Source organism: Pteronotus mesoamericanus, unplaced genomic scaffold (genome assembly GCF_021234165.1).
Source record: "Pteronotus mesoamericanus isolate MK-2021 breed Mesoamerican mustached bat unplaced genomic scaffold, CSHL_Meso_final contig_98, whole genome shotgun sequence".
NCBI lineage: Eukaryota > Metazoa > Chordata > Mammalia > Chiroptera > Mormoopidae > Pteronotus > Pteronotus mesoamericanus.
In genome coordinates, this window is record NW_026555295.1 from 1,296,348 (window position 1) to 1,318,259 (window position 21,912).

The window sequence follows — 21,912 nt, forward strand, 5'->3', positions numbered from 1 at the left end:
AAGCGTTGGGAAGCACAGGGGGTGGGAACAAAAGGGGCTTTTTCGCCGGCTCTCTAATATGGTTTTATTTATCGGAACGCTCCCTCTTTCCTTTACTGGAACCAGGGAGAGGTTCTCTGCCGAGCTTGGAGCTGATGGTATCACAGCCAGACGGTTTCATTAAATGCACAGACGCCGCTGGGCCCTGCCAGGGACAGGAAGGGAAGGGCTCGGGCCAGCCCTGCCAGGCTGGTGCGTGGAAGGGGGAGCCCCGTGCCAGGGAGGCTCCCACCAGGTCGGGTGGTGAAATGTGGTGGCATTTCTCCCCTGCCCCTTCCCCTGCCAAGAGCCTCTCACTGTTTTCTTCTACCCTAGAATCAGGTTCCAAACCAATTTCCTGCAGGAAGTCCTCCAGGATTGACCCCATTGTGCTTTTGTGCCTGAGGCTAACAAGCTCGTCCAGGCCGGTGGCTGCCTCCGGTGAGCCAAACCCAGCATTGATCAGCCCACAGCTTCTGCCTCCTAACTCAGATCTTTTTCCTCTCTTAAAACTGGCTCCTTGGGTGGCAGCCAGAATCTCAGACCTGCTTCATCCATCCCATGATGGGAGTCCTCCCATTGCCCACCTCAACCTTCCCACCTTTTTCACCGCCACTTTCTGCCACCTTCTATGCTGTGACCACAGTGTGTCACTTGGTCTCCTTAAGACCAAGGAGCTTGTCCTCCTCACGCCCTGTTTGTGGGGAAATTCTGCCTTCTCATCCCAGCCCCAAGATTGTCGCTGGACATCCCAGCACCCTTTTGAGGCTACACTGGAGGGTTAGGGACAGCGCTGAGGTTGGACAGTGAGGCTCAGAGGATGCAAGATATTGCAGGATAGAGCAGGTGCAAAGGGTACAGGGCACGTGTTAGAGCATTTGGGCTTCGCCCTGCCAGACATCTAGCAGCCAGCTGCCAGCCTCCTATATCCCTAGACTTTCCTTGTCGTGTGCCCTCAGCATTTGGCATTTTGAGTCTTATAAAATGGCAGCAGGCCGGACCCTTCCTCCAGGCTGACGCCTGAATGGGAGAAGCTGGAGGAGCCCCTTCACCAAGCCCTCTAATTTTCCTAAATTTCGTGCACTCAGTCCTATACTTCCTTCTCTTACATTGGTTTCCAAAGTGTGGCCTTGGAAGGCAGATTGGTAACACCTGGGAACTTGTTAGAAATGCAAATTCTCAGGTCCCACTCTAGGTCTAGACCTAGACCAGCATGGCTGGGACTGGCATGCTGGAAAGGAGTTTGGGGACAGCAGGAGGCTCAGGGGCCTTAGGGTTCCTCTCGCACCACCCACTACTAACATAGCTCTTGGGGCCATGGGCTCCTCTCTTGTGCCTTTCCAAGAGCTAGGTTCTTGTGTTTCCTCTTCTTTGAGCCGTCCAAGGATTTGCTTCTTCCACCTGCACCTTGCTCCCTGGAAGCCGGCCCAAGAAAGAGCCCAGAAGGGGAAGGTCTCTGGGTTTCTGTGTCCTCTTGCCTGGACCCAGGCTCCATTCCCCTGTGGTGGCCCACCGGTCTGCTCCGGAAAGGCAGAGGGAGTCCCGTGGAGGTGCACTCCTGCCCGACGTTGTTGCACCAGAGTGGCAGCCATAGCTCTGCTCCAGCTCTGTGGCCTGAGTGACTCCTGAGCAGGCGACTCTCACGGTCTGTGCTGTGTCCTGTCTCCCTTCCCTGCACCCGGCCCACACAGATCCCTATGCAATCGTCTCCTTCCTGCACCAGAGCCAGAAGACAGTGGTGGTGAAGAACACCCTGAACCCCACCTGGGACCAGACGCTCATCTTCTATGAGATCGAGATCTTCGGGGAGCCGGCCAGCGTCGCCGAGCAGCCACCCAACATTGTGGTGGAGCTTTATGACCATGACACCTATGTGAGTCTGCCCGCCTCCCTCCCTCGTCCCCTCACTGTCCGCCTCCTCCAGGGGCCCAGGGACAGACGCTGCTGTGAGGGACAGATCCCCAACCAGATGGGTGTGCCCCAAGGCCGGGACTGACGGCTGAACTCACAGACTACGGAGTGGTTAAAACTATTTTAGGGTAATTAAAAATGGATTGCTAGCACATGTGCTGTGCCCATGGCAGAGAGAGGGGACAGATCTGGAAAGGGCCATTGGCTGTGGGTCAAGAGCCTGGGTTTTCTCTGCCTCTAACTTGCTAATATGATCCCAGGCCAGTCCCTTCTCATCAGAGAGCTGCGTTGACATTTATTAAGCTCTTGTGTAGTGCGGTGGGTGCCCCCACTTTGGTTTCCCAGTGTAGACGAGGCCGAGACTCACCCACAGACAGAGAATCCTGTGGGGGGATAGTGGGTCCCTGAGTGCCACGTGGCTCTGAGCATAGCCAGGACCCTCTTAATAGAGCTGTCCCACAGGTGTCCTTTGCTGATGAAAATGCTTTGGGAACCACTAGCCACATGTGGCTATTGAGCAGTTGAAATGTGGCTAATGCAAGTGAGAAATGGAATTTTGTTGTATTATTTAGTTGTAATTAATTAAGCTTTAAATTTAAAAGCAGCCAGTGGCTAGTGGCTGTAGTATAGGCAGCGCAGCTCTAGAAGGTTCCTGGGAGGGAGAGCTCACCGAGGGCTGGACTGTGCGGAAGATGCGGAAGATGCAGGCCCTGGAGGAAACATGAGGTTGGGTGCTGGGAGGGGGCAGAGGGACATTCCAGCCCAGCCTGGGGGAGCGGGGGACCAGGAGAGAGAGGAGGGCAGGTGGGGAAGGAGGAGAAAAGAGAATGAGGTCAGGGGAGCAGGGAGTGAAAAGGTCAGAGTAACATTTCCAAAAGAGGAGAGAAGAGGGAGACTGTGTCAGCCAATGGGGCATGTGGCAAATAGGTCACTTTCTGGGTTGAGGGCAGCAGTGAGATAAAAGGAGAGGAGGCAGGGTTTGGAAGATGTTTCCAGAGAGAGTTGCCATGAGTGGATGTGAGGCGCCCTGGGAGGGTGTGATGATGGGGTGGGGGAAGGTGAAGCTGTTTAGGGTGCCCCGCAGGTCGGGGGCCAGCTGGCAGTGGGCAATGCAGGCCTGGGCTCGGGAGGCCAACCGGTGAGCTCTTCCCTTGGAAGGAAAGGCTGGCTCTCTGCGAGGGAATGAGCGACTGGGGTCTACTTGGGAATGTCGAGAAGAGCACAGGGTCTGGCGCCTTCGCGGCTGAAAGAGAAGGGAGGAGGGAGGACCAGGAGGGTGTTGGGCCAAGACACTAAGCCAGAGGAGCAGGTGCAGGCCATGGCCTCTTCTGGATGGGTGGGCCCCAGGGTCCTGGGGGGAGAGCAGAGGCTGTGCTCGTTGTTAATGTAGTCAGACAAGTTCGTGCTGTTGGCGAGTACCCGTTGCCCTGAGCTCTGGACCACCTGGCTGCCCGAGCTCTGCAAGGACTCCCCTTCCCCCAGCCTCTCTGTGACCCATCGACAGGATGACACCCGGCCCAGAGGAGCCTCCAGGAGCCCTCCCAGTGCTGTGGCTGGTGTCCACTCTGAGTGGTTGGTGCTGGACTGTCACTTGCTGATGGGGGCATTTATGCAGCAGCCGGTGGCTACTCCACAGTGGCTCTTTGCGATGTCCCCAGCGGTGAGGTGACTGCAGTGGGATTCCTCCCAGTCCTGTTCTGGGTTTCTCCAGATGACAGCCTTGAGCAAATCGCCAGGGGTTGTGGGGCTGCAGCACCAGCTGGCTGAGACCTGCCTTGTGTCCACTGCCCGTGCCCTCGAGAAAGCTACCCATGAGGCCGGAGTCCGCAGGCCCGCAGGGTCACAGAGGGCCATGTCAGAGCCCTAGCTTGGTCAGCGCTCTGAGTTACGGCTAAGGAGGGCAGAGGGCAGTACGGCTGGAAATGGCCCATGCAGAGGCCGGGGGTGAGAGGCCAGTCAGGACTGGCAGGCTGGGGCAGAGAATGTGCGGGGAGGGAAAGAGGCAGGGCAGGAGAGGTGAGGGGGCCTTCCCTCCCAGGAGAAGAGTTTGGACTCTATCCTGTAGGCAGTGGGGAGCCTTGGAAGGTGCCTGAGCAAAGGAATAACAAGATGAAACATCATTTTGCCAAAACTCATATAATTTGATGAGTGTGATCGCAGTTTCCCTATTTGGAAGGTGGTAGAATTTAAAGGGGAAATGAATAGGAGACGCAGAAGTCCTTGTAAATGTCAAATGCCTATTCTGTGAGGGCACTAGAGAAATGCTAGGATCCTGTCACACTGGTCTCTAATGGGCTCAGAGCTTGATTATGTTAAGACAAAGCCAATGTTAGTTGGACATACAGAGGATGGGAATTCAAATCTAGCGGCAGTGACTAGGGCCACAGAATGTTGTTCTTGAATCCTTTCACGGGGACAGAGCTCACCGTTCAGCACCAGGGGCTGCCTGTCGGAGTCCAGGCGGCCAGTTGGGGGTCTAGCGATCCCTCTGAGGCCACTGGGGCCCTGAGCTGGGGGGTACTGACTCTTCTTTCTCCACTCCCTGTCCAGGGTGCAGATGAGTTTATGGGACGCTGCATCTGTCAGCCGAGTCTGGACCGGTTGCCCCGACTGGCCTGGTTCCCCCTGACTAGGGGAAGCCAACCAGCGGGTGAGCTGCTGGCCTCTTTTGAGCTCATCCAGAGGGAAAAGGTGAGACTGGGCCACGTCCAGCTCCAGGAGGCAGGGAGTCCCTGGTCGGGGAGAGTGGGGTGAATATGCAGGGACAGCCCGATGGAGGGCAGGGAGCTGCCGGTAAGTCCTTTTCCTCCACCAGGGGCCTGCACTCCGTGGGGACCACTGCACGAAGTCAGGCCTCCTGCTGCGATTGGTTTCAGCTGTCTTTTCTGAACTCCAAGTCAGGACATGCTCTAACTTTGGGGTTGAATGCTGGAATTTGGACTGTACAGGGATGTCTGAGTCTCCTGGCCCTTGGATGTATTTTTCTGCAGGTCCTTTCCTGAGGTGGTTTCTGGGAGGAGGATCTGGTTGGATTTGGGGGAGCAGGGGCTTAATTGCTATGGGGGGGTGTGGTGCGGAACTCCAAGGATAGGTAAGGGCAGGACCTCCGCTCCAGTGCTGGCTGTGCCACAGCCTAGCTCTGGGGACCCTGGTATAAAATAGGGGGTTTGGTTAGAACTGTATCATCAAACTTGCGCTGACTGTGATGTGAGCCCCAGTGGTGAGCCAGGTGGGAGAGGGGCTGCTCCAGGGGGAGTCTGGAGGGGGACACAGCATACCGCCAGCCTGGCTTCTCCTTGCACCCTCCCCCCAACTCCCAGGCAGCTCCGGGGGACCCTAGGCCTCTGGGGAATAGGCTCTGCAGACTACTAGACTGTCTGGTCACTGACATATTCCACGAATGTCATTTTGATGTGGGAGATGTCTTTGCCTGGTGAGGGCAGAAAGGAGGGTGAAGGAGCCCCGCACGACAAGCACCTGAGCAAAGCTCTTTTCCTTCCCTCTAGCCGGCCATCCACCATATTCCTGGTTTTGAGGTAAGTCTTGCTCTCAACTTTTCTTCAAGCTGCCTGCTGGGCTGTGTTTTCAGCTCTGTGCCCTGCGAAAAAGGGCAGCAGGCGTCCACCCCTGCTGCCCTGCCCTCAGGCCGAGGGGCCTCAGTGGAGTGGACAGGGGCTGGCGTCCTGGCCCAGCTCAGGCCTTTTCTGCCTGTCTTCCCTGAGAAGGTCACCCTCTAAGATTGAAGGGACCTCATGATCTTCTAACCCAGTGGCCCTTAGCCAGGTTGCATGTTAGAATCCTTGGGTAGCTTTAAAAATCCCTGGTGCTCAGGCCCTGCCCCAGACCAAATGAAACACGGTCTTTCGGAGTGTGGCCCAGGTATTGGTAGTTTTCAGAGCTACCCAGGGGATTTTAATGTGCAGCTACAGCCGAGAGCCATCGACTTAGCCCAGCGGTTCTCTGTGCGGCATCACCTGGGATGTTGCTTCAAATACCTCTTGGGTCCCACTATAAACCAACTACAGCGAACTCCGAGGGGCAGCCCAGTAACTTGTGTGTTTACAAGCCATCAGGGGGTTCTGATGCATACTCAAGTTTCAGAAGCTCTGATTTAGACCACAGATCCCAACTCACTGTTCCTACTGTAACTGGGTTTCTTTCCTCCACTAATGATGTGACTTGGTCCCTTGTCCTTTCCCTCCTTTCTTCTCCTGGGTGTCACGGTAGGAAATGCAGGCCCTTCACTGTGGTACCCAGGCTTGTTTGCTTCAGGAAATACTATTCTCAGCCAGGTTCAGCTGCAGCTTTGAGAAGTGGTCATCCGGGCTCTGCTTGGATGCCTCCCCCTTATGAGGCAGCCCACGCAATTTGCAGACAGCTCTTACCAAGCTCTTACCTTCACCCCTGCCTCCTACTCCGCCCTGTGTTTCTCTGCCCACCCAGCCTTGTCTTTCTCCCTGTCCTGTCAAGTTCAAGCTCCCAATCGCAGTCTGCCAGGTCCTGGGGATCCGGCTCTTTCTCCTTGGCTCCTCAAGTTCACAGGCTCTGATAGGAGCAGCAGCTCCAGGACCTGAGGCCCCCCGAGCTTCCTGGGGTTGCGGCACAGGTCCGGGCCCTTCTTATCACCCATTAGCCATTTTCCTTTTCTCTGGCGCTTCCTGAGATGCCTGGGCTCTATGTTTATGTTTTGGCCTTCTCGCCTACCAGCCCCTCTGCATCAATGTCCATCACACCCTCTTTCTCAGGGGGCCTGTGGAGGGCGTGGCTAGAAGTACAGGGCACTTCCTGGGGTAGGAGGTGGTTTCTGTTGGCTCCTCTTAGGTGACGACTGGTGTGCTGGTCTCTGCCCCAACCTAGTGTTCCTTGTCACTGATGGTGAACTTTTATTCTCCCTCCCCTCATCTTTTCACCATCTCCTGGATGTGGAACTCCCACGATGTGGTCCAGGTGCAGGATACATCACGGATCCTGGAAGAGGTGAGGCGGACCCTCACGGCTGTGGCCATGGTTGGGGATGGGTGAGCAGAGACAGAGGGGAGGCGAAGGCCATCCTCTGGGCATGTGCCCTGGAGACTTCAGGGTTCCCGTTTTCCCAATGGTCATGTGTCACATGGAGACCTATTTGAATTTCACTCTCCTCATTCTGGGTGGATCCAGGGCTGCCCGGAGTGTGTCCTGGAATGATTCTGGCCTCAGAGGGCTTGCGGCCTGCTTCGGGGCCAGGTTCATCTAGACCTCATGGACAGCAATACAGAGTCTCATCTGGCTGAGGACCAGGTGGCGTGTTTTAAAGAAGAAAGTGTTCGCAGGAGGCCAGGGTAGCCAAGGAAGCCTTTCTGGTGGAGGTGGCATTAGCCAGACATAGTTGCAGGAAGAAGGTAGGAAACCTGCCTTTGGCCCAAGGGCCCAGGCACCGGTTTAGGGCCTGAATGGTTTAGGGGCCGGGGTAGTTTGGGGATTCCTAGGTTCTAGAAGTTTGGGATTTGTATCCAGATGAAACAAAGTTTCGTCCTTTGCCTTGGGGGGATGAGGAACATACTCCCTTCCTGCATATCTGTGAGCGGGCCCTCATGAATGAGTAGGGCAGAGTCCTGGGCGGAGAGACAGGAATGAGAGCCCTAGTCAGATGGGGGGGTTGGGCAAAGGACAGCTACTTCCTGCCTTCAGGGAATCCCCAGGCGGGAGTGAACACCATTTGACATTTTCAGTGCAATTTGGACTTGAAATGCAGGGTCAGGATGTGGGATCTGCAGGCCCCGCGCCCCTTACCTCACTTCCTTGTGCTCCCAGACCGAGGTGGGGTCCGCCAAATGAGCTGGCCATAATTGCGCCTGACAGGCAGCCTCCTGCTTTTGGCTGTAGTTGGAAAGACTGCCGATTTGGAAAGAGGAGCAGAGTCCTGTCCAGGGAAGCAGCACGGAGCCCTCTCTCGATTGAGAGCATTCTGTGGCCAAAACCCACAGCCTGCTCCGAAGAAGACCCAGCCCAGGGATGAGTTATTAAAAAAAAGTTAAAATCCTTAATCACTGGATTTGTAATATATAACAGTGAAGGCTCAGATTCTGAGAGCAAGGATCTGGCTGTGGCCTCCTTGTCAGGAAGCGAGTCCAGATTTATAGCTGTTGGTCCAGGCCCCAGAGAGGGCCAAGTGTCCTGCTGCAGGGCCAGCCACAGGCTGAGGTAGGGTGTGGGTCACCAGGGTCAGGCGCGAGCAAGTCCTGGAGGCTGTGGGGCACAGGGCCAGGCTAAGCCATCGGGTTCAGAGGGTCTGAGGCTCTTAAGGATAAAGGGAGTGACAACTCATCCGGGGAACCAACTCAGAAGATGACCTTGTGACCCCCCCATTCTCAGGGGCCCCCACCCCAGCCCTGGGGCCCCTCATTCATCCACGTCTCCTGCACTTGAAGGCTAAGCCTCATGCCAAGGAACCGGGTCCCCTATGGTTTTCAGAATCTTTTGGTACTGGTGGAGGCAGGGTGTTCCTCTGCTGCCTCTCTGGTCCTGCCAGAAGCTTGACTCCTGAGCAGGCCTTTTCTGTGTTTGCATTCGCTAAGCTCTCGCCGTATACCCACCATTCAGCCCCATCTAGGCTGCCAGCGTGATCCCGTGAGGGCCGCTCCAGCCATCCCGGCGGGCCGTGGGGAGCCACGCCAGGGACTTAGATTCTTGGAGCAGAGAGGGCAGACGGATGATTAGGAAGTTGTCTGGCTGTAGGGGGTGTGGGCTGGGAAGCAAGGGTCAGGAGGAGGGACCAGGTAGGAGACTCAGGTGACTCTGAAAGATGGTTTAAGAATCTTCTCTCCAGTGTCGAGCCCAAGGCCGTGCTGGAGACAAACTGTCTGTGAGTGAGATGAAGTGCCATCTGCCTGTGCCAAGGGTTCCCAGAGCAGATGGAGGGCAATGGGGATGACTTCCTGGAGGAGGTGACGCTGGGCTCGCTTCGGGAGCAGGGATGGGCAGAGGAGTGGCAGCGGGGGCGCAGTGCCTTGGGCTAAGGGCATGTCATCACTTGGGGCAAGTTTGTTGGGTGAGATTTTTCTTTCCCTCAGGCCTTTCGCCCCTCTGGAGGGCCCCTTTCCGGGGTCCTTGGCAGGGAAGGAGAAGGGCTGCCTACCGTCGGTGAGGCTTTGGTGATGTCTGGGAGATGGGTCGTGGCACGGATGACGGGGCTTCCCTCCTGGCTCCCCAGCCTGTCTTTCTGTGTTGCCTGCAGTTTCCCCCTCTTCCTGAGCCCTGCTTGCCTTCCCCTCTTCCCGCTTTCCCTTCGAGTTTTCCTCTTTCTCTGTTTGCTCCTTGGCCCTGGCTCCCTTTCTCCCTCCTTCTCCCGCCTCTTCTGAGCCCTCTGTCTCGTTTCTTTTCCTTTTTGTCTGGAGAACAAAGGCAGTCCGTGCTGCCAAGGGGAATGAGTTCAAAGAAACTGCAATTTTAGATTTCCTGAGAACTGGAGAGTGTGCATAGGCACGTTTGAGTGTGTGCGAGTGTGTACACTCGCGAGCACACACACGTGCACGCAGACGTGGCAGAAGAGGGGATGGCTCACTCCTTAAACACCAGGGGTTCCTAGGATGTGGCATGTGCAGAGGAAGACCCACCTGGGGGCCTTAGGCAGGATTGCGGGCTGTGGTCCTGGCCACTGAAGGGGGTGCGGGTGGAGTAGTGCCCTTCGTTCAGCTTCCTCTGTCCTTCTCCGGGGAGGGGATGCTCTGTGTCTGCTTTCACTGGGGGCTCAGGAGGCCGGCCAGAGGTTACTCCCTCTGCTCTTCCAAATCCAGGTGACGGGGTATGACGGGGTGAGGTGTACACGAGGTACTCTCCTGCATCCCCAGATCCACTTGAAGGAAAACTTTGGTGTTTTGCAATCAAGAAAATAAACCCAGTGGTCCCCCATCCCCCATCCCTCCCCCAAGGCCTTAATTTAAAACACTGTTTTTCCTCCGAAGTGTAATTAGAGCAACATGTTGTTCCTAACGAGCTGGGTGGGGCAGGCAGACAATGGAGCCCTCCCAGCCCGCCTGGCTGCCCCTGCCTGGAGCTCCCTGAGGAGCGAGGGTCTGAATGTCCAGAGGGTCCCCCGACTGTACCCTGCTGGGTGAGGTGGGGGTCTGTGGGCTACTGGTGGCAGGACTGACCTCGTGGCTGCATGGACTTGCCAACACATCCCTCTGCCCTGGGAACGAATGTCTGTCTAGCGTGGTGGCTCCTGGACTGAGGGAGGAAGTCCCCTCATGGTCAGAGCATCGGCTCCCTGTGCTGCGCTGACCAGCAGGATGGGTAGATGAAGGGAGCATTAAGGTGGATTCTGCTGTGATGCGGGGAGAGCCTCTTTTGTTCTTGGGTCCTGGTCTTCTTGGTCTGAGCGGCTTGGTAAACGCCCTGTAGAACCCATTGGTAGAGCAGCCCCAGGTCTGACTTGCATTTAGGGTTGGATGCAGAGGGTGATGGGGAAGGGGTTGGTCGGATGTTGCTTTATCTAATCAGGCTAATATTCTAAGGTGCTCTTGAGGTCTGTGTTCCCCAGAGTTCCCTGTCACACAGAGGACATTGAATCAGGATGCCCTGGGGGCACTTTCAGTCTACGGCCACCCCTGCCTGGCAGTGCTGACGTCCTCGCCCAGCTCAGAGAGGGCCCACTGCAGCCCGCCCCTGCTGAGAACCGCGGCCCTGGAGGGAGCTGTGGTGCCTCAGGTCGGCCGGACTAGGAAAAAGTTGAGAGACTTGGGCACAAGAGCTGACCATCAGGCCAGGGCCACAGGGCCCACTCACGAGAGACCTGTTAGGACCTTGGGAAACTGGGCACAGAGCCACTTAAACAGAATTCAAAAAGTTAGAGAGCGGGCTTATAAGAATTTTCTGGAGTGGCTAGGGAGACTTTCTGGAGGATGGAAGACTTAAACTAGTCCCTGAAAGATGTGTTAGATTCAGGAAGAGGGTCAGGGAGGCCCGTTCAAACAGGGGGAGCCATGAGCAGATCCGGGGGAGGGAAGGCTTGGTGAAGACCCAAGGATCAGGCGAGAGTGGGAAGCGGCGGAGAATGTATGGAGCCGGCTCTTTATTCACACATCCACTCACCCAGTTACCCCTCTGCCCCTCCTTTGACTCTTCATTCATAATCCTTTACTTATTGGACAGGGGATTTAGCTGCGGTCCCAGTGTGCAGAATTGCTGGTTTAATGGGGGACACAGACAAATGAACACCTAGAGATGGCACCTGGCGATGTGTCTTTGAATTGGAGAGGGTCAAATTGTTCTTGGAGTCATGGGGGTGCTTGACTTAAGCCCAGGGCCCCAGGGAAGATCTAAATGGAGACCTGAAGCCAAGTAGGAGGTAGCCAGATGAAGTGGGCAGAAGAGCATTCAGACAGAAGGACCCACGAGCTTCAAGCCTCACAGGTAAAGACAGCATGGTATCTCCTGCAGCCCACCAGGGCGGGTGTTGAACATGTTCGAGGAGGATGCTTATCACTCTCTGGGGTCCTGGAAGGGAAGGTTATCTATTGAGAGGTAAGACAGAAGTCAGAAGGAGCTAGAAGATGAGGGGTCTTGGAGGCCACGTTAAGCAGTTTGGACTTCATCCTGAGTGGGTGGGGAACCTCTGATGGGTAGTAAACAGAGTGACATTCGCAGATAGTGGCCCAGGCAAGAGAGGGCGGTGGCCCCAGCTGAGGAAAGAAGACAGGCGGGTGCACGTGCAAGCGATTCAGGAGGAGACAGAATCGCCAAGGCTGGGTGATCAATCAGACACGGCGACAGGTGGGAGGAGAGCTGAGGGCGGCTTGGGGCTTTTTGGTCTGGTTGTCGAGGTGGATGGTGGGGTGATGGGTTTCCGAGATGACATTTAAAAAGGGTAGGTTTTGAGGAGGGAGTTAGAGAATCCAATTTGGGACAAGTTCAATGGGAGAGACCAGTGGGGCACACGGATGAACTGAGCAATGAGATTGGGACCATGAGTCTGGAGTTGAGGAGGGATATTTGGGAGCAGAAAGCAAGGCTAGGAGAGGGCTGGGCAGAGGAAGGGACTCAACAAGCAGAGGGCAGAGGGCAGAGGGCAGAGAGCCAGTGTGGAACCAGAGAAACAGTTTTAGGGAGGGGGCCGAGGTCAGCTGGCCAGATGCTGCTGAGGGAGTGAGAGCGATAGGAGCCGGTGAGTGAGGGGCTGTGGGTTGAGTTACAAGCAGATTGTTGCTCACTTCAGAGACAGAAGATTCCAGGGAGGGGATGCAGCGAGCTGAGCTGAGTGCACTGGGCAGAGGGCTGAGTGGAAGTGATAGACCGTGGATGGTGGCAGTCCTTTTCAGGAGGAGAGAGGGGAGAGGGAGGGAGGCTACTGGACAGGGCACAGAGCAGGGGTAGATCTGAGAGACCGTCTTTAAATGGGGAAGGAAAAGATCCAGCTAATAGGGTGGACAGTTGAGGAGGACTGGGTGAGACTGGGTTATGGAGCCAGAGTGTTCAGGCATAGAAGTGCAGTGATAACCTCAAGGGCATGCACAGCAGGGAGGGGGTACAAAGGACCATCGTGGCAGCTTGCAGGCTGGTGGAAAGGGGGCCTGCACAGGCAGGGGTCCTGGGGAGTGGCAACTAAGGGAGCAAGGATGCTCTGGGACCCCTGGGGACAGCGAGGTAGATGGAGGTGGCCTTGGGATGAGCTGGTGGCCTCGTGCGGAGGGAGCTGCTCCACGGACACGCCTCTAACCACTGTCTCTGCTTGTCTCTCCCTGCTGCCTCTGCCGGGCCTGGCGCTCTGCAGCTGTGTGCACCTGCCTTCTTTCTCCAGGGCCTCCTCCAAACGGTACTAGAGTCTCTCCTTCTCGAGGTTCTTGTTCCTTGTCCCCCTCCGTACATAGGTTCCTGAAAATGAAGAGCGTGGTCCTCAGCATGCAGAGAGGAATGACATCAACTTGGGGCTCAAGGGAGCCCGTAAGGAAAGATGGAACATGGAAACTGAGGGATAAAAAGGGGTTAAATGGACTCTGCCTAGAGTTTGGGGGCCTGGAGGAATGCCTGAGAGGAAATATATGAATGCGCTTCCCTGGGTGACTTCAGGAGAATGTGCAGCCATGTGAGAGAGGCTTATCCTCCTGTCTCCCCATGCAGGGGAGCTTGGGCAAGGTTCCCTCCCTGACACCGTGTTTTGCCCCAGTGCATCTTGAGCTTTTGGCCCTGGGCCCATGTTGGACTGGGCATCAGCCTCGAGCAGGCCACAAACAGGCCACGAGCCGGCCTTCGGGCCTCACCCCTCCTTTAAAGAGGCAGCCCTTGATGTGCAGCCGCTGCAGCTGGTGGCCTTGGAGTGCCAAGGGTGGGCTTGCAGCCAGGTGTCCGCGTAGCAGCCAGGCCATTGTGGTGGCTGTCCAGGCCCTGCCTCCACCTTCCAGGGGCACCATTCATGCGGACTGTGATGTGCACAGCAGTCCCTGGAGTTGTGCCTCGTGGCAGCCCTGCACGTCACCCCTCCCTTCTCCTGATGGCATCTGTCTCTCAGCCAGTCTAAAAATGTAGATGCTTCCTACATCATGTCATCTTCATTGTGGGTCCGGGGGAAAATGGTGAGTTGCTTCACTTTGTGCCCCGGTGAGGCAGGGGTAGTTACGAAGCCAGAATTCTGAGATGCTTTTGGTGGCTCGACTCTCTTCAAGCCGCCCTGGGAGGGCAACAGCAAGGCTAACGGGGGGAAAAAAGGCACTAATAACAATACAGTAATCATATGGTCACTGCTATTTATTAAGCACTTCCTATGTGCCAGACACGCTTTATATTTGTCCTCTCATTGAATTCTCAGAGCAACTTCGAAGGGTATTGTAATCCTGGGTCTTCGTATGAGGGCATGAGTCACAAAGGTTGAGTCGTTTGCCCAAGGTCAAACAGCTAGAAAGTGGCTTGACGAACTGGAACCAAGGTCTGGTCTGACTCTAGAAATGAGCTTACCAGTACAGGCCAGGGAAGTGTCGCATCCTTGGTGTGTCATTAGGCGGGAGTGACAGCTGGGGTTGGTTGGAAAGTGATGAGGCGAGAGAGAGCTGGTGTGTTTCTCTGCCCCAGCTGCTCCCACGGTGTGTGTCAGAGCATGTGTAGATGGACACGCTATCCTCTGAGAAAGAACCCGGAGCAAGTCACTTGGAGGATGAATCCAATGATTCCATTGTTTATTAAATGAGATTACATGAGGCAAACTCTGTAAAGTGTCCAGCAGAGCCCTTTTAATTATAGTTAACATATCCTGAGGGCCAGGAACTCCATGTGTGGACGTGCAGGTTGTGCACTGCCCAAGGGCACTGCGTCCAAGGGGGTGTAATTTCCAGGGCAGACGTCGTGTATTTGTATTTATTATAACACTTTTCCAGTAGGTGGCAGTAAAGTGTCTTGTTCTAATAAACTAGTGAAGTACGATCTCCTGACATGGAAGTAAAGATCTTTAAGGAAGGGACATCTTTCTCTAATTGTCACAAAGGTGCCATGTGGGCTGGTAGTCCTGCTGTCGAGAGTTTACATGAACCAGACATTATTCGCAATATTGTATTAACTTTTTCAAGCCTCACACTAAATTTTAGAGGTTGATAAGTTTTAATAACAATTTTATAGATAAAACATGAGCCACAGAGAAGTGGGCTAACTTACTTAACTCAGTAAGTGGTGGAGCCAGGATTCAGACCTGTGTTCCAGTCACTGTGAGATGTGGTAGTTGCCTAACCCATGGTCGTACCTGCTCCCCTTGCCCTGCCTGCTTCTCCATGTAATTCTTCGTGATCATTGGGGATTCTTGCCCATGTCTTTTTTGGAAAGCCCTTAGAAGGTCAAAGCTGACATATGCTGCTCTCAGTTCTGGTCTGTGTGGTGAAAGAGCCTCCCCAGCAGCGCCCTTTGGTGCCTGTAGATGACGGGCATTCATATCTCTTTCTCCTGCCATTAAATACTCTCTGGCTCCCAGTGTACGTATTCCGTCCTCATGGTAGACAAGTATGAGAGGTGGGCGTTAGGGGCTGACAGGTGTCTGGGCATGGGGGTGGGGGGTAGAGATGGAACTCCAGGGTGGATGGGAAGTTGGGGGAGTGTGAGCCAGGGTGCCAGAGATCCAGGCGAGCAGGGGGCACATGGTGTTGTCTGGGATTGAGGGGGGCTGAGGTGGATGTGCCAGGACGGAGAGGACAGTGCATGTATGTGCATGTGTAGAGATAGGGTGACCCTAAGCAGCTCACTGGTGCATGAGAGCCTGCATAATGGGAGGAGGGGTGACCTGGGGTTCATTTGAATTAGGATGACCCGAACCCTGGGTCTTGGTGCTTGAATTGTGATCTTGGAGAAGATGGTGCCCAGGAAACTGACTTAGCTCTCTCTTCTCTGCCTGCCCATTTGCCCACATGGGTGTCCCTGCTTCTCTGTTTCTGTCTCTTGTGCATGCCCTCCTCTCTGTTCCATCTGCCCTTCTTCCTTGTCTCTCTGCCTTGGTCCTTTTCCCGCCTTTGTTTCTGTTCCACCGGGCGTCCCCTGCAGTCAGAGGACGCCGACCTGCCCTACCCACCACCCCAGAGGGAGGCCAACATCTACATGGTTCCCCAGAACATCAAGCCAGTCCTCCAGCGCACTGCCGTCGAGGTGAGCCTGGCTCCAGCCTGGACCTTCCCCTTCCTGGCCCAGCCTTCCCCGGGGCCTGGGGCCGTTCCAGTCACTCCCCTTACTCTGTGTCCCCAGATCCTGGCATGGGGCCTGCGGAACATGAAGAGTTACCAGCTGGCCAGTGTCTCCTCCCCCAGTCTCGTGGTGGAGTGCGGGGGTGAGATGGTACAGTCTTGTGTCATCAAGAACCTCCGGAAGAACCCCAACTTTGACATCTGCACTCTCTTCATGGAAGTGGTGAGCCTAACCCCCTCTGCTGCCTCCCTTCCAGTGTCCCGGTGGCTAGAATCTCTTCACAACCCCAAGCAGCCTGGAGGTCTGTTCCGACTCCCCGTGGGAACCTGTGTGGGTGACGGCTCCTCTCCCACCTCACTGTCTGTGAAAACGGGGAGGAAATGCACACACTGTCCTCACTGGAAGAGGCGAGGCCTATGAGCCACACGGATAGGGCCAGCTTGTGCCCTCCTGCCAAGATCCGGAGTCCGCAGAGTCCCAAGGACCCATCATCCATGGCTGTTTCCCCTTTCAGGGCGGTCTCAGTCCCCCGAAGCTCCCCTCAGGGGCCTGCCAGGGCTCTGATCTTCTGTGTTTCCTCCCAGCCTTCCCTGACCCAGGGCTCCCCACTGGGGCCTCCACAGATGGGCTCACCCCACTGTCCTCAGGCCCTCAGTCCTCTCCAGCTCCCTGGGCTGCCTGGGCCTAGTGGCCAGAGTAAGGCAAGCCTGAGGAAAGGAACATGGTTTGCAAGATGAAAGCACTATAGAAATTCCAGGCCCAGTGGCTGTCAACAGGAGCCTTCTCTTGGCTGAGCCAAACCCGCCACCGAAGGAGAGCACATAAATTATTTCAAGTTGTGTTCAAAGTGCTTTTGGGGCTGGGGAGGTGGGGTGGGGAGAAGAATCTGGGTCTGTAAGCCAACTCTTGAGTATCCACTTGGGGGGGACTGTCTGCAAGAAATGTTGAGTCCTGGGCCAACTTCTCCCCTCTTCCCCTCCTAGCCAGTGAGGGTTCAGGGAAAGGAGACTTGCTTTCACTTCGGGTTGAGCTGATGTGTTGGAAGGTAGAGCTGTAGGGGAAAGGCAACAGCCTCTGTGTACAGTGTTCAAGAGGCAGGAGGAAAAGGTGTGTGTTTTCTACGTCCCTGGTCAGCTCTTGGGCTCAGCCAGCCACTACTTTGGAGTTAGGGCCACTGGAGTTTATCTGTGGGTTTACAGTCATCCTCTCTCTTTGGGCTTGTCCTGTGAAGACGGGACCCGTCCCTTTTCTCTCTGAGACCTCCCAGAGATGGGTTGAGGCCACTGCTCAGAGATTTTCTCCTCCTCTGCCCAGATGCTGCCCAGGGAGCAGCTCTACTGTCCCCCCATCGTGGTCAAGGTCATTGATAACCGCCAGTTTGGCCGCCGGCCTGTGGTGGGCCAGTGTACCATCCACTCCCTGGAGAGCTTCCTGTGTGACCCCTACTCAGAAGAGAGTCCATCCCCACAGGGTGGCCCAGGTAGGTGGAGTGGCTGTTGATGGGGAGGGCCGGGGCTGAGGAGCCTCAAGGCAGGTGGAACTTCCCATAAAGATGTGTCTGAAGCTGTCCCTTTACTGGGACCTGCATGAGAGGTGGTTTGTGCTCAGCCGACCAGAAGGGTAGGGATCTCATCTTCCTCGGGGCACAGCTTGGATCTGGGCTGCACACACCGGTAGCAGGTACATGTGCCTGTGGGAGCTGAGAGGTGGGGACTGAAGAGGGAGGTGATGGGGAAGAGTTGAAGGAGAGAGAGAGATGCAGGGATTCAGAGGCAAGAGGAGGGAGGAAAAAAATGGGAGGTGAGGAAGAGAGAGAATTGAAGAGACAGGGAATGTGAAGGAAAACAGGGAAGAATTGTGGGGGAGGAAGAATAAGACACAGGTTGAGAAGTGTGGAGAGACTGGAGGGTTTTGTCTCATAGTTGCCTGCCTGAGACTTGTGGCTGAGGAGGGACGAGGTCTCCGAGGGGGCCCCCCTCAGGCCTGGACACACTCTCTCCTACAGATGATGTGAGCTTGCTCAGTCCTGGGGAAGACGTGCTCATTGACATTGACGATAAGGAGCCCCTCATCCCCATCCAGGTAAGACGGTGCTGGGTCCCCGGGGAGGGAAACTGGTTCCCGCCAGTTGCTGACCGGCCAATTGCTCCCCGACCCTCTTCCTCATCTCTCCCATTCTTGCTGCTCTCCCTTCCATATCACGTGACCTCTACAAGAGATCTCTCTCTACTTCGGTGGCCGGACACTGTACAGAGGCCTAGATGGAGCTTTCAGTCTGGTTGGGAGGAGGCTGTTTGTGGTTTTCTGGGTAAGACCCAATCATTTCCCCCAAAGCATGTGAGAAAAATGGCCCTCTACCTTGAGGGCCATGTTGAGGGCTCTTCCCAGGAGATCGCCCAGGAAATCAGGGTGGGTGGGAGGAGCAAACGAGAGAGAAGGCAGGCAGGGGTGGGAGTGACCGGGTACTTGCTGGGGTGCTTCAGTCCCCCCGTCTAACCTCAGCCAGGACCCTCTGGACTTGTGCATAGTGGCACTTGGAGGCAGCTTGAAAGGATTGGCCTGTGTCCAAGCCAGTAGTCTCTCTACCTCCTCCGTCCCTCTACCTCCAGGAAAAGGAAGGGAGAAGGGCAGGAGAGAGGCCTCATTCCAAGGGTATCCAGCCCTGCAGCAGGCCAGAGGCGTTCCTTTGCTATGCACTTGGCAACATAGGGCCCACTGGCAAGTCAGACACCATGGCAAACAGCATGACACGAGGCCCGTGGCATCTCTTACTGAGGGGGTAGCATTCTGGGTGCTGCAGGCCTCAGACCACCCCGTTCTTCCTGCAGGGGAAATGGAGAAAGGCCTCATGGTGAGCACAGGCCTCGAACTGGCCATCTGTTCTACGCTGACACCTTCCTCTCAGCTTTGCACGATGCTGGTCACAGCCCTGCACCTGGGGCTCCCAGAGCATTGGGGCTGCCTGGAGGCAGAGCCTCCCAGCCTTTGTAGACAGCGCTTGCGTCCTTAGGCCCACAGCCTGTTTATTCACCCAGGGATGGTGTAGCACTTCAGAGCCGTTTTGTTTTTTATAGAACACTAGTCAAATAAATAGCCTTGAGAGCAGGAGAACAAACTTGGGTATTGGTTTCAGGATCCTCAAAGCTGTGCCTGGAGGTGTGTTTATAGGGGCTTCCCTTTGTCATTTAGGGCTGACAGATCCACTTCTTTCTCATTGGCTCATCACTTCACTTTCAGAGGAATGTCTTGTGTTCAGCCCTGGGCCTCCCTGCTGCCAAAGCAAGAGGTCTTGCTCTAGCACAGGGGTGTCCAACCTGTGGCCCGCGGGCTGCATGCAGCCCAGGATGGCTATGAATGCAGCCCAACACAAAATTGTAAATTTACTTAAAACATTATGAGTTGTGTGTGTGTGTGTGTGTGTATGTGTGTGTGAGATTATGTGTCACAGTGTATTTAATGTGTGGCCCAAGACAACTCTTCTTCCAGTGTGGCACAGAGATGCCAAAAGTTTGGACACCCCTGCATAGAAGCACCCCTTGGGACTTCTGAGGACTTTCACTGAGGTTGCGAGTCCTCAGAAGTTCCAAGCTCTCCATTTCTCCCATGTCCATGGCTATCCAGGGCTCTGCCCCACCATCCTTTCTGTTGGGGACACTTCTGGCAACTCCTGGTCATACTTTGAGGCTCAACTTAGTTGTGGTTACTTCCTTTCAGGATTCTTCCCTGGCTCCCCCACTTTTCCTGCGAGCCTTGCCGATATCTTAGTCATTGCGCTTGCCCTAGGTCCTGCTTGTCTCTGTAATTGGCAGCATCTTCCCTAGGCTCAGAGCAGTGACTGGGCACATTCCTCTTCATGTCCTGGATGCTCAGCAGAGGGCCTGACTTGGCAGGAGGTGTTCAATGAAGTCTGCCTGGACTGGTGGATGCGCGGGTGGGTGGATAGATGGACAGATGGATGACCTGCCTACTCTTTTTAGGGGGTCTACGAAGGAGCTTTACTTGACTGGGAAACCCAAGTGGAAATTTCAAATGGCCCTACAAAGCACTGAATGAAAGTGCTTTCTGGTCTGGGTGGGCGTTTGTAGCTGAATTAGGCAGATAATTAGTCCCAAACTCCAGTCTGCTTGATCCTGGCTCCCGCTTTCCACCCCCTCAGTGGGCTGTCTGAGTCTGTATGGGGAAGCAGACTCAGAGGGGGAGGGACTATTTTGGGTCCTGCTGGCTATAAGCACGGCCAGAGGCAGACGGTGAGCACGTCCAGTCTGGTCATCCTTCTGATGTTGACATCCGTGAACTGGGGTGGGGGTCTGAGGCAGAGCAGGGCCTGTCCTCTTTGTGGGAGCACACAGCCACTCTGGCCAGGCAGAGGGTGGGGAGCCTGGGTGCGTGCCCACATGGGGACAGGCTCACTGGGTCTCAGAGGTGGGCAGAAAAGAGGAGGATGTGAGATCCACCTGCTATGATGGGGGAGGCGTGGACTCTGCCCTCATTGATCTGCCTGTCTGATGGAGGCAATACAGCTGTATTCTCAAAGAGTCAGAGGCCAGTGGAAACCAGTCCTGGTGTCTAGGAAGCCCTGCCCTGATGGGGACTGATAGGGGATTTGGGGAATACTGATTTTGTACTGTGTTTTCCTCTGAGATGCATTGGTTCGATTTGGCTGGTCCAGGAAACCTTTTACTCACTCCGCCTTTCCGGCTCACCTCCTGGTGCTCCTGAGGCTGATGCAGGAGGCAGTGGTTCCCCCTGCAAATGGTTTGCCAGATACTTCTGGCTGGGCTCTCGTCCTCTTTCCACTCTCCCTGTGCAGATAGAATGGTAGCCCTGGCCTCTCGGGACGGCAGGGACAAGGCGTCTGGCAGAATTTGGATTTCTCCTGGCTCCCATTTGTTCAGCCCACGTTTCTCAGCAGCCTGTTTCATTCTTCCCATGACGTGGTCCCCGCCGCTCTACTCACCAGGTCCCGCTGTGGACCCAGCTGAGAGCTCCTCCCCAACTTCAAATATGCGCTTGCTAGATCTGGCTTTTGTCTTGTTCCTTCCGTCTCCTTCCTCAGTTGTACCTTCTCTGCTGATGAGCCTTCTCACCATCATCTGCCCAGTTTTTGGGACGAGCCTTCCACATGTTAGAAAACCTCACCTCAGATTTTCCTGATGCTTAGGTCATTGGACTGACGTGGTAGAATGTTTCTCAAGGTTCTAGAAATGTTTTGGTTTTTGTCAAGAGTGGCCAATTCTAGAGATGACCCAGGATGTATGTATAAGGCAGGCAAATCTCTCTACTCCGCCTTCCAGGGCTCATAGGTCAGCACCTGCCTCTGGGGTTGAGGGTGGTCCCTCAGAGCGGGTGCCTGACCTTGGGAACTCTTCTCCATGGTGATGAGGGCTGGGGGAGTCGGCTTATGCAGGTTAACTCCACGGTTTATTCTTGGTCTATGTGGCTGCCCTCCATGTAGATTTTAGACCCGTAGCCAGCTGGTGGGCTTAGTCTGTGTGTGTACATAAGAGGTGGGGAGAGGCTGGAAGCCAGTGTGTGTGCACACTCTTGAGGGTGCGTCTAGTCTCAGTGGTCGTGTTGCAGGAATCGTGACCTTGACCTCTAACTTTCTGAGGGCAGGCCTGGGTGTATCCTCAGAGAGGGTGCATGGAAGTCTTTCATTCCATCTAGTGCTCTGCTTTAAAAAAGGATATGTTATTCATTTTTCTCTGATTATAAGTATACATACATTATATAAAATTTGGAAAATATAGAAAAATGAACAAATAGGCATGTATTGCCTTCAACCAAGAACGCGATCAGAATGAACTGCTACCAACACATCATTCTCTATCCTTGCCTTTCCCCTGGGCTTCTCTTTCTGTCTCTGACTCTGAGTTGGACCCTATTTCTATCTTTAAAACAACACTGGGGGCTTTGTTTCCTAAGCTGCTTTTTCACTGAGCTCATTCTTGGTGTTCTGATTATGAAGATGGGGCGAGGCAGAGTGTGCAGGGGCACACAGGGTGTGCTCCCCCCATTTTATAGAGAGGGTCTTGAAGCTCCAAGTAGAGGTGATGCCCCCTGTCCACCCACTTGCCACCCCCCTTCCAAATGCTAGATGCCCCTGGAGTCATCTGGTGAGGGGTGCCTCTTGCCTGTCATCCTGAGAGACCACCCTGCGTAGGGGGTCTCCTTTTTAAGTCTCCAGGGAAGGATACTTTCTGGGAGTGGGGAATATGTGCATTGAGGAGGGATAAAGAGAAAGAGGACACTGGGAACATTTTCACTCTGGTTGGGAGACAGATGAGAGATGTGTAGCTGATCTAAAATGGGACGCTCAAAGCGACGTCAAAGTGATGAACTGCTTTATTAGCAAGG

The 21,912-nt window shown here is 55.0% G+C and overlaps 1 protein-coding gene across 18 annotated transcripts in view; it reads left to right on the plus strand.

Moving 5' to 3' along the window:
- Positions 1 to 21,912, plus strand: part of DYSF (dysferlin) — a 203,963-nt gene that overhangs the window by 128,644 nt on the left and 53,407 nt on the right. For 15 of the 18 annotated variants that reach the window (XM_054586841.1, XM_054586839.1, XM_054586847.1 and 12 more), the window contains 8 exons: positions 1,710 to 1,891; positions 4,480 to 4,620; positions 5,436 to 5,465; positions 6,877 to 6,906; positions 15,418 to 15,519; positions 15,616 to 15,777; positions 16,870 to 17,035; positions 17,561 to 17,637. In XM_054586841.1, the coding sequence (XP_054442816.1) occupies positions 1,710 to 1,891; positions 4,480 to 4,620; positions 5,436 to 5,465; positions 6,877 to 6,906; positions 15,418 to 15,519; positions 15,616 to 15,777; positions 16,870 to 17,035; positions 17,561 to 17,637 (890 nt within the window). Of the gene's footprint in view, positions 1 to 1,709; positions 1,892 to 4,479; positions 4,621 to 5,435; positions 5,466 to 6,876; positions 6,907 to 12,676; positions 12,719 to 15,417; positions 15,520 to 15,615; positions 15,778 to 16,869; positions 17,036 to 17,560; positions 17,638 to 21,912 lie in introns of all 18 variants that reach the window. The other 3 variants (XM_054586835.1, XM_054586834.1, XM_054586837.1) reach the window with 1 other exon arrangement.